Consider the following 12,136-nt stretch of genomic DNA (forward strand, 5'->3'; position numbering starts at 1 on the left):
CTGAATAGTTCCCATGCATCGGCCAGGAGCTGGATACCAGTAACTATACACATAACTTAGCTTCTATTCTGCTCCGGTTCTTCCCCAAATCAACGACTGCTGGCTGCGCATGTGGCTCAGTGAGCCCGAGCTTAGCGCGAGTGAGGCCCTGGCCAGCCCTCGTAGGAGCACGAAGTCAGAGAGCACGCCGCCGTGAAGGACAGCGCACGCCGGGGTACCAGAGCGCCCCCAGTGCAGGCACTACTGCATCATCACTTCACACTCATCGCCCTGGCCCTGAAGCGGCGTTTCCGATGGGAACACAGGGATGCAGAACTGGGCTGCCCGGCAATTAAGATAAGAAGAAGCACATGTAGTAGCCCTGTCTCATGTTAACCGATGGCCATGTATGAGCAAAACATACCTGGAAACATGTGCTGCCCAGACACCATGGTGAGCAGCTTCTCTTGCTCCTCCATGAGCCTCTGCAGTTGTTCAAGCTGCTGCCTCTTCAGCTGTTCCTGCTTCTTCTGCTGTATTTCTTTCAGCTATTTAAATGTAAAATCAAAGTAGTGTTATGCCCCTGACATCCCTTACCACTGACATTAATGTCCTCATCCTCCCTTCTCAGACTATCCCCGACAATTAATTCAGAGAAAGACACCCCAAAAAGTAAATCTTGCCACAAGAACGAATTTGTCTTACAAATGTTCCTACCAACTTCCCAATTAAAGCCACCCATTTTTGGGGTATTTACCCATTGTGGTAAACATTTGCACAAGCTCGATAAAATCTACTTTCTTCTAAAGGAAATCATGTCAGTATCTCAAATAAGAAATGGGGAGGGGGGGACAACCCCTTTGAGTTTTATACGAGGACGGGTGTACCAGGACATCAACTATTTTCTGGTATTTGATCACCCATTTCTAACTTCAGTCTTACCAAATGAGGTGCAATGGAAAAACATGAATTTATCTTAACTGCTTCATTTTGTGTTTCTATATGCACATGTATACCAAACATATCAACATTTCACATTAGATAAAATTGGAATTTTGAGGGTTCTGAGTAAAGGGGAAACAAGATGACCGTCATACACTGCCTATAACAATACAAATAAACATCTATACAGTCAAACCCTACCTGCTCCAGTTTTTTAAAAAGTGGGTTTTTATTAGCCACTTCTTTGAATTCACTCTTGAGATCAGGCGTAGCGGCATTTCTGTTACCCTCCTGGCATCCTGGGGCATCCTGACATGATGCTATTGGCTCCCTTCTGACTGAAGCAGAGACTGGATGAGCTTCCGGGTCTTCTGACCGTGGTTTATAAGGTCTTCCAGCCTCCAGCGTCTGTTCTTCATGAAATGAATCCTCTTCACTACTAATACTGAAGCTACTTGAAAAATGGGCGGCTTTCACGGGAAAGCTGGCAGAAACAGTTGTAGCTGCTTGCTTCTCATCGGCATCCAAAATAGGAAATTCTCGATTTAATATGACCCCAGCCCGAGAAGGACTAGTCATCCACTGGGTGAGGAAGTTCTGCCCAGTGTTTAATTCTGAAGAGGTTGGCATCAGGAACATTTTCATCTAATGACCCAATCTGAACACTGGGAAGTCCTCAACACCTACTGGCTTCCACCACCTGTGAAAAAGGAAGCAACATGGATGCTCACTGAAATCTATGCTTATCCCAAGCAGCCCAAGCCCCAACCCAACACAGAGCTAATATTAAATATGCAAAACACTCTATCAGGGAATGACAGGTCGGTTCAGTGGGCAAAGGTGCTTGCCACCAAGCCAGATGACATGAATTCAATCCCCAGGTCCCACATAGTAGAAGAAAAGAACGATTCCAACTTGTGAGTTGTCCTCTGAGCTCAGCATCCATGCACAGCATCAATTAAGACTTTAATGAGGGGTTGGGATTTAGCTCAGTGGTAGAGCGCTTGCCTAGCAAGCGCAAGGCCCTGGGTTCGGTCCCCAGCTCCGAAAAAAAGAAAAAAGAAAAAAAAAAAGACTTTAATGAAAAAGCAATTAAGCAATAAACTGCTTGGCTGGCTTGAGTTCTGCCTTAAAAATCTAAAGTGAGTAGATGAGAAGCCTTGGAACACGGCTGATACAATCATTCAATCACTAAGATATACAAGTACTAGATCACCTAGGAAGGCACAAGCAGTGTCAGGTACTACACACTGGTTCCTTTGCACTGTTGGGGGTGAACAAGAGTCATCACCCTAACACCCCACACACAGCCCCACCTGCCTGCTGGAACATTCCTCCTGACCTACAACTCCTTAGCCACTGGCAGTCCTTGTCTGTCTTCCAGATGGCCCTTCATGAACAGTTAGCACTAATCTCAGGATTAGTGACATCTTGATGATTCACTCTACCAAACTGTGGAGATCCTAGAAAAACCTATACATCTCCACTGCCTAGCCACACACGCATAGAAGGAAAGCGGTGATTTGCTAAAATTGCTAAAAAATAAAATAAGCCAGAAGTTTGCATTTAAAATAAACTCGGTACTCCAGAGTATCTGTGCTCACTCAGTGTTCAACAACACAGTGACATTGGCTCAAGTTATAGGAGCATCCTGTGTGAACCATCAGACTTCAGTGTTGAACTACACTGCGTGTAAGAAAAGACAGGGAAAGTGGGCTCCTCCCCTTAGTATGTTTGGTTTACCCCCACTGACATTCCTAACTTCCTGTTCTATTGTTTTAGGCTCTGGATACATGTGGCTGTTAGGGTTTCTGCTGCTGTGATAAACACCATGACCAAAAGCAACGTGAGGAGTAAAGGGTTCATTTCACCTTACAACTTTTAAGTCCATCACTTAGAGAAGCCAGGGTAGGACCGCAAAGGCAGGAGCTGATGTAGAGGCCATGAAGGAGTGTTGCTTACTGGCCTGCTCTTCATGGCTTGCTCAAGCTGCTTTCTTACACCACCCAGGACATCCAGTCCAAGGGTAGCATCTCCCAGTGAACGGGATCCTCCCCCATCAGTCACTAATCAAGAAAATACACCACAGACCCTGTCCTCAAAGTGCTCCCCAACTGCACCATCACCCTGACTCTGAGACATCAGAGATGAAAACTCATTTTTTGGATTTAAGTTCTTCAGAAAGACCTCCCTGGTCCATGCTGCCACCAGAGGCCATATTGAGACCCAAGTTCTGTGTGCCACTGGAGGCCATGTGGATGTCTGCAGTCCCTGCTGCAGCTAGCAACCATGTGGAAGTCTATGATCCACGCTGCCATGAGCTGCTATGGGCAGGGAAGCTCCTTCTGCATTGATATCAATGACTGCAGACTCCTAACTGAGAATGAGAGACATTGAAGGTTTCTGTGACAAGCCCCCCCAAAACAAACAGAAACAAACAAACAAAAACCAGAAACAGTCCCGACAGGAAGCTACTGAAGAGAGTCCTTTCTTAAAAACTGTGACACGGATGCTGGAGTGTAGCTCCTCACAGTTTATGGCTTCTGGTGGGGGCGTGGAGAAGGACTCAGTTTTCTTTAAGGGGCTTGGCCACCAGGAGTTTGATCATGCCCCTGGGAGTACATGGGCAACACAAATTGGACTCGATGTATTTTCCTTTTTAGAGGGAATGGGGTGGCACAAGGGTGGGAGTGTGGACCTGGGAACAATGGGAATCAAATGTGATTGGGGTGCATTGTGTGAAATCCCCAAATGATTAATAAAAATATTATGTTGGGAGAGGAAGAAATAAAATGAAGTTTGGAAGGAAGGGAGGGAGGGAGGGAGGGAGGGAGGAAGGAAGGAAGGAAGGGAGGGAGGGAGGGAGGGAGGGAGGAAGGAAGGAAGGAAGGGAGGGAGGGAGGGGCGGGCAGGCACCAGAGGCTTGCCCACAGGCTGGTATAGTGAAGGTATTTTCTCAATAAAGGTTTCCTCTTTCAAAATGACTCTAGCTATGTCAAGTTGACATAAAAGTAGCCAACATAAGTAAGAGTCTAGTGTGGAAAAATATTCAAGTAAGCTACATTATATGAGATAGTAAACAGTAACAACTGGAAGAAAATAAAAGTTGAACAGGGGAAAGAAGCCATAAGCTTAGGCAGGGTAGACATAGGGGACTCATTTAGAGAGGGTGGGTGGAGCTAACAAAATTAGAGCTACGAAGGGCAGAGGAGAGGAACCATCACCTAGACTCTCCAGTCTTCACCAACAACCAGCTCCTACTATCACTACCCACTGTAAACTCTGCAAACTCATCTCTTTCTGCAAGGAAACCTATGTCCAACAAAGAGTCCTTGGCTCCCAGCCGGTCACCCCGCACCTCAGCCACAAGACCCTCCTCTTCTCTCACCTGCACTGCACTCTAGTGACTGGTTCTCTCCACTGCCCAATGTCTTCAAAGCCAGTGCATCCACCAGTGAAGTGCCCTACGCACCCTTCCCCCTTTGTCTATTTCTTCGCCTTCCTGAGAACGCCTGTTCCAGTGAAGCCCACACTCTCGTACCAAGGGGCTTGGAAGCAGAATGTGCGTTCTTACATTCTTAGTTCTCCGGGACTCTCCTTCAAAACACACACACACACACACACACACACACACACACGGGGGGGGGGGGGAGGGAGAGAGAGGGGATGGGGGAGGGAGAAGGGGGAGGGAGGGAGGAGGGAGAGGGGGAGGGGGAGAGAGACCCAGCTCTGAATCCCATACAGTAAAAACTGTATGACCCAGTGTTCCCCTTTACCATCTTTCTCTCACTTCCTGATAATGTGAGAACAGAGCTGCCACTCACGGAAATGAGAAGACTGGGGAGTAAGGACTAACTGCAGGGCCTCTCCCCACAGAGCTGCACCTAGAGGATCGAGATCCACAGTGGAAGGATGCCCGCAATGCTTTGACGTGTGACTGCAGACTTCAGCTTTATCAAATCTATGCTCACAAGTGTGCGCTTCATAGGAAGAAGTGTTCTGAGGAAATCAAAGAGACGTACAAAGGAGGGAGGATACACGGGACACTGACAGGAGACAGTGGATGCATTGGCTGTGGAGATGTAACTTAGGAGTGGAGAGAGTTGGGTATTGCGTATAAGGCAGATGAGAGAGTTAAGAGGTTAGAGAGGAAGAGGTGAAGGGCAGCCTGGGAGCCTAGGGCTTCCTGTGGACATAGGTTTAATCGCACACTCACACGCACACACACAAAGGAAAGGTATCTAGCTTTCCAAGTGGCATATAGAAATATACAAAAGATATAAGCAGAAAAATAGATATAAAAAGAAAAGATACATCAAAATGTGTTCACTCCTGTGCCACTTTTCTGCCCCCATGCACTAGGTTGACAAAGACTAAAAACTGCTAATATTCAATATAAAAAATTATTTTATTAAATTATCCTTAGATATATAACATATTTTGGAGAGTTAAGGCAGTTAACTAACCAAACCATAAAATGCACAAAAGCCTTGATCTAGCAATCTTGCCCCGAGGCATTGTGTACCACTGTTTAAGGGGACAGGCTCACCCTTGAAGTGAAGAGAAAGCAAGCCAGGAACTGAGACCCCACCTGTTATTCGAGCACTGAAGAGACTAAGGCCGAGGGAGTTCCAGGCCAGCCTGAGATTCAGTGTAAGCCCCTGCCTCAGACGTGGTTTTCTGAAGTCTGTTCACCGTATGTGATGCCCTAGATTCAGCACCCTGTATTAAAGTTAACAGGCAAGCCAAGCACCGTAGCCCGCCTGTAACTCCAGCACTTCGGAAGCTGAAGCACCACGAGTCCCAGCTTACATCATGAGCTCCAGGCCAGCTGCCCTACAAAGTAAGATCCTGCCTGGAAAAAACCCACAAGAGGCTGGAAAGAGGACTCAGTGGTCAAGAGCTCTTCCTGCTCTTCCATAAAACCCAAGCTGAGTTCCTGGCACTTACACAGGTCAGTTCACAACCACCTGCAACTCCAGCTGCAGCGAGTCTGATGCCCACCTCTGCCCTCTGCCAGCACCCACGTGACACACATTCATTACATTTACACACACACCCACAAATAAAACCTAACGAAGTGATCCAAGGCATACCATTAATCATAAAGCACCGAGCAAGAGCAAATGTAGTATAAGAAATACAGACTGAGATGGCTCTGTGTTAAGAGCATGTGCTGTTCTCGCAGAGGATCTGAGTTAAGTCTCAGAACCAACACAGTGCCTCAAAACCGTCCGAAACTCCAGTTGCTGGGAATTCAAGCCCTCCCTGACCTGTGAGGGCACTGGGCACACAAGTGGTGCACATGCATAAAGTTAACTGGTGAAGCAGAGAAAAATGGAATTATAAAAGCGAGAATAGTGGATACCAGTGCCGGCTTATTTCTCTTCACTTAGGATAAACGACCCTCACCTGAGGAACTGCCTCTATCAGACTGGCCAGCCATCAAGCTGCTTGCACTAGACATGTCGTTGAGGCATTTTCTTGATTAATGACTAGTAACCGGAGGGCCCAGCCACCGTGGGCAATGCCTCTCCTAAGCAGGTGGTTCAGGGTTATGTAAGAAAGCCAGCCATGAAGCATGCTAATAACATTACTCTTCCATGGTTTCTGCCTCAGTTCCTGCCTCGCCCCTACCCAGGCTTCTCTGCATGATAGACCATAACAGGTAAGCTGAAATACACTCTTTCCAATTTGCTTTCAGTCAGGATTTTATCACAATATGGAGATCCAATCTAGAACACCCAGACAGATAGGGGCTGGTTCTTACTGGGAAAGGACTCCTCCTGCAGGGAGTATATACACTTAAGAGTAACACATACAAACTAGCTACCTGTATCCAGTAACTCTTAATTCCTGAATAGTAATTTCCTTTAAATCTCTTGTAAGAAAAATAATCCTAATTGTTTTTACATTAGGCAAGGTAGGGGGTTTTCAGTTAACCTTGGTTAAATTTCAACATCCTTAGTAAGAAATTTTTTTAAATCAAACCTGGGAGCTCACAAGTGTAATCCCAGCACTGAGGAAGGAGCTGATCGTCACGGGTGTGAGGCCAGTCCGGGTACACAGCAAGTTCCACAGGACAGTGTGAGTGTAGAGTGAGAAAATGTCTTAAAAACAAAAAACAAAGAAGTCAGAGCTGGAGAGATGGCTCAAAGTGGGTAAAGTGCTTACCCCACAAGCCTGACAATCCGAGCTGGTCCTGCAACCCACATAAAGGTGAAAGGAGAAACCGACTCCATCAAGTTGTCCCTGCTCTCCATACATGCATGACATGCATGAAACCAACGCATATACACATATACACAGCAACAGTATTTTTAAAAGGTAATCTTTAAACTAAATAAATTTTTAAAATCTTAGTTTAGAAAGTAAACAAGTGTAATGTGAAAATCATCAACAATTCCCTATTAAACTGACCAAAGTGTAAGGATCTAAGGCAGCATCTTAACATCTTAACACACACACACACACACACACTTTTTTTTAAAGCACTAAAACTTCTGTACCTTTGCTACTTTACTACATTGCTACATTACTATGATCCTAAAACTATACTTACTGCCAATTTTAAGTATAGAAATATTAATTCACGATTGGGCATTGGTGATGCACACCTGTAATGAATGCAGCGTTCATGATGGAGGGCCAGCTTGGGCTATACAGCAAGTCCTTGTCTCAAGAACGCTAAAAATGTTCCCCTAAATCTGTTTTTTATTAAGTAATAAACTATATAACCTGCAAATAATAGACTGTCTAGGACAGTCTATTATGCAAACTCAGACATTAAAATCCAAGGTACAACACCACCTGCTTATCAAGCGATAGGCGTTACCATAAATTAATTGTTCATCGATAAAGCTGCCTTTAAAAAAAATTCGACTAATTGAAAGCTTTGACATCTTTAAAGCTATCTGTACAAAACATAAATTATCTGCACTGGAGGAGAAGGAAGATACCAGACTATTCAGACCCTGAAAACTTTCAGCTGACAGGTCCGCCTCCCCTGAAACACAACTTTTCTTCAAAGCAACAAAGCTTTTGGAGAAGCCCGGATAAGGCAAGGCGACATGGACCCTGGAGGATTGCAAGCGGCGCCACTGCGCCCGGCCCGGAGAGACTGAGTCCGGAGCACGTCTCCCGGGACAGAAACACCCACCCCCGCCAACCCCTTGAGAAGCGATCTCTCGGGTGCTCGGAAGAACAAAGCGGGCTTAAACCCCGGAACCACCGCCGCCCGCGGGCTCCCAGTCCTCCGCGCTATGCCAGCCCCAAAGCCCAAGCTGGCCTCTCAGGAAACAGGCGGCGGACGGGCTTCTCAGCTCCTTTCGCCCACCAGTTACCGTTCCACGAAGACACAGCGGTTCAGACCGCTTCGACCAGTGATAAAGTCACCTTTGAGCAGGCCCGGCATTTACGAAAGAGCCGCCACAACCACCGCCGCAGCCAGAGCCCCGCCTCCTGGACTGACCCCGCCCAGCCCTCCTCCAATGACTCCTGGGAAATGTAGTTCTTACAGCCCCTATGAGGTTGCGCGCAGGCGCCTGGGGCACATGCAAACTACAACTCCCAGCAACACCACCATAAACGTTGCTAGGGGTTGCGCTTTGCGCGCTCTTTGGCGGCGGGCACTGATCAACAGCTGTTGTTCTGAAATCAACCCATTGAGACCTGACCCCTGCGGTAACAGAGGGTGCACTCCACTGTGCCAGGAACACGAAGACTCAAACCACATCTAAAAGACGACAGGTTTGGGAGAGTTTCGTTGTCTTCGCTTTTCTCTTTGGATGGGTTTGATTTAATAAAGACCTGTTTAAAACAAAAAGTGACATTGTTTGGTAGAACAAATAAGTGAAGATAACCGTGGAAAAAAATTACTGGAAATAATCACCTGTTTTGTGGCTAGTTAGTGGCTTCACAAAGTGTATTCATTCAGTGTTTAAATTTTATATGAAATACTGAAAGTGCAGATATTTAAAAAAAAAAAAAATGCTGAGCATAGATTTTACTGTTTATTTGTATTGCCACCAGAGGGCTTCCAAAATAGACATGACCCTTTACTCTAGGATGCTACAACACTTCATGTTACCACAGTTTTCAGACCAGGTTTGAACAACATTGTAAACTAAATAGTATCTATTTTTATAAAAAAAACTAATTTTATTATTTTATTTTTACTTTATGTGCATGCATGTTTTGTCCGAATGTTAGTAGGTGCCTGGACATGTGTGCCTGGTACCTGTGGAGGTCAGAAGGGGCCATCGGATCCCATGATCCCATAGAACTGGAGTTACATATGTTTGTGAGCTACCGTGTAGGGGCTGAAAACTGAACTCGATCTTAGGAGAGAGAACAGCAAATGCTCCTAACCACTGGGCCATCCCATCTTCCCCTCTCCAGTTGATCAAATGTGTGCCTAATATGTTCTATCCCTGGCACTGTATAATCCAAAACTGGTGGCCAGTCTCTCAGATCCTCCAATATAGAGTGAGTTAGAGACCAATATGTAACACGAGATTCTATATAAAAAGGACATCAAAAAGAATCGCCCTTTATGCTAACTCAAATAAATCACTATCATTAAAAATTTATACAGATGCCTCAAACCTGGAGACTTGGGGAAAGGCTTTGAGATTTTGTTTTGGTTTCGTAGGTCACATCATAGATGAAGAAACCAAAGTTCAGACCTTCCGAGATCACATGCCTAAGATGTCGGAAACAGAATGGAGCTCAGTGGGCAGCAAAGCCCTTGTGTACCAAAGGCCCTGAGTCCCATCCACAGCCCTACAACCCATCAGTCAGTAAATTGGGAGTTTAAGATGTGAATGAGGGTTCAAATGGTCTTCCTTTGGCCTGAAAGCAAGCCCAGAAATCTTTGTTTTAAATGTGTATCTTTGGGGTTGGGGATTTAGCTCAGTGGTAGAGCACTTGCCTAGGAAATGCAAGGCCCTGGGTTCGGTCCCCAGCTCCGAAAAAAAGAACCAAAAAAAAAAAATGTGTATCTTTGACAGTAAACAATATCCTCTACTATTTCTGCCTACATTTTATTCTGTATAGTGCATTGTGCCACATTACTTGTTGACTGAATAAATGAATTTTATCAAACTCATCCTTCTTGTCTGTCTGTCTGTCTGTCTGTCTGTCTGTCTCTATCTCCTGATCCTCTTGCCTTCACTTCCCAGGGTATGTGCCACAAAGCATGTGTCCACATTCAAGTTTAAAGTAGCTTTTAAGATTTTAATGTAGAAGTTATCACCTGGAGCCTACATTTAAAAAGTAGTAGGGTTTAATGTCATCCTGTCATCCCACCACTTGGGCAAAGGAGGCAGGAGCAGCCTTGAACTAGCTACTTAGAGTTGAAGGGCAGCCTGGACTACATAGCAAGGCCCTGTTTCAAAAGATAAATGAGCCAGGCATGGTGGTGCACAACTTTAATCTTAGCACTCTGAAGGCAAAGGCAGGAGGATCTCTGTGAGTTTGAGGCCAGTCTGGTTTACAGAATGAGTTCTAGGACACCCAGGGCTGCTATATAGAGAAACTCTATCCTGGGGGAAAAAGAATAAAAAATAAAATAAATAGCACACTATTCAACTGTTGGTTGTGTGACCGCCTCCCCAAGTTCATAGCCTGGGCCAAAATCATAAGCAACATCATCCCGTGGGCTAAAGACTGAATTGAATTTTAGGAAAGCAGACAATACTCATACTTCCTGACTGCAGACAAGATGTGATCAGAAACCTCCTGGTCAGACCTACGCTGACAAGAAGAACTGTACACCCTAGAACCGTAAGCCAGCACACCCTCTCCTTCCAAAAGCTGCTTTTATCAGGGCAGTAAGACAAACTAGAACTGTTTCCTTTTCTGCTTTGTTTTCTAAGAGCGCACTAAAGATCTCTACCTCCACATTGCAGGGTTCCAGACATAAACCACCAAGCCTGTGTTTAATACATTGTAGGGACTGAATCGAGGGCTTCACACAAGCACTTTAACCTGCTGAACCGTATCCCTAGTCCAGTAAAGAAGTTTCTAGGGATGGGGAGGTGGCTCAGTCCCTAGAGTGTTTGCCTTAGAAGCATAAAGACCAGAGTGTAGCACACAATACCAACATTTTGAAAACGGCTAGAAGCCAGCTAGGTGGCTCAGTGGGTAAAGCATTTGTCCTACAAGCCTGACGACATGAGTCCTGTTCCCAGAGTCATGTCAAAGTAGAAATAAGCACACATACGTGTACACATGCAAACAATAAATATATGTATATATTATACTTATAAAACCACACGGGGCTGGGGATTTAGCTCAGTGGTAGAGCACTTACCTAGGAAGCGCAAGGCCCTGGGTTCGGTCCCCAGCTCCGAAAAAAAAGAACCAAAAAAAAAACAAAAAAAAAAAAAACAAAAACCACACATACTGGTATGTGCTTGTAATCCCAGTGCTGGGAGGCAGAGACTGGTAGATTCCTAGTGCTCACTGGCTAGCTAGCCTAGCATATTTAATGAGTTCCAGATCGGTTGGCACCCGAAGACATCACCCAAATAAAACATGTCACCAAAATTCAGCTCCACCTTTTACATTCAATTCTCTAGTCTAGACCTTATATTCTCATTTCATCGTATTCTGAGGAATCAAATTTTTTTCTAAATCAGTCCCTACTCAGTACATTTCTGATTCTAGCACCCAGGGCCCACACGTGTGAAACGAATAACCAACTGAGCTGTAGAGCCCTAGTCCCATCGTTTGAGTGTCTCCGATTAGTGATGGATGCTATTGTGCGCTCCAAACTCAGAAGTTCTCATTTTCTTCCACTGTTGATGCTGAAAATCCAACCCAGGGGCCCACAAATTTAGCCAAGCCCTCTACCAAAGACCTAGCTCTTCAACCCTAAATTCTCTGTGATGTCAAACCTTTGGGAAATTTCTCACCTGCTCTGGGATTCCAGCACGCTACTTAGCCCCAATCCATGATAATTTCTCGGTCAAAAGTCGCCATCTGTCACATCTCCCAGATTCAAATTTTGGATTTACCCCTACTGGCAATTTACAGTCTGAAAAAGAAACTGAAAGTCCTGAAAGCTAGGCTGATCTTGGAAGCTGAGGCCACGCCTTCTCGCCAGCTGGCAAAGTGATAGGGACAGTCTCAGGGAACCCCGCTAAGGGGCGCTGGCAACTTTGAGCATAGGTCCAGGGTTCAGGAGACTCAGCCACGGCCCCGCCCTGAC

At 45.6% G+C, this 12,136-nt stretch overlaps 1 protein-coding gene and 1 long non-coding RNA gene across 22 annotated transcripts in view; one reads left to right on the forward strand and one right to left on the reverse strand.

Annotated features, from left to right (window-relative positions):
• Positions 1-11,964, reverse strand: part of Cpap (centrosome assembly and centriole elongation protein) — a 63,173-nt gene extending 51,209 nt beyond the window's left edge. For 4 of the 21 annotated variants that reach the window (XR_015638015.1, XR_015638012.1, XM_087585673.1 and 1 more), the window contains exons 1-3: positions 8,317-8,375; positions 1,123-1,621; positions 404-527 (exon numbers count right to left, since the gene is read on the reverse strand). Coding sequence is in view for 14 of the 21 variants with exons in the window: in XM_087585673.1 (XP_087441799.1) it covers positions 404-527; positions 1,123-1,566 (568 nt within the window). In the remaining 7 variants the exon portion in view is untranslated. Of the gene's footprint in view, positions 1-403; positions 528-1,122; positions 1,622-6,912; positions 8,378-11,840 lie in introns of those variants that run through there. The other 17 variants (XR_015638010.1, XR_015638009.1, XM_087585670.1 and 14 more) reach the window with 9 other exon arrangements.
• On the forward strand, positions 8,533-10,030 carry LOC148000964 (uncharacterized). Its single transcript, XR_015638806.1, has 2 exons — positions 8,533-8,670; positions 9,575-10,030. It is a non-coding gene; the product is annotated as an uncharacterized LOC148000964 (long non-coding RNA).
• Positions 11,965-12,136: the final 172 nt, after the last annotated feature.

The sequence above is a fragment of the Rattus norvegicus genome, chromosome 15 (genome assembly GCF_021556685.1).
Source record: "Rattus norvegicus strain SHRSP/BbbUtx chromosome 15, alternate assembly SHRSP_T2T, whole genome shotgun sequence".
NCBI classification, from domain to species: Eukaryota; Metazoa; Chordata; class Mammalia; order Rodentia; family Muridae; genus Rattus; species Rattus norvegicus.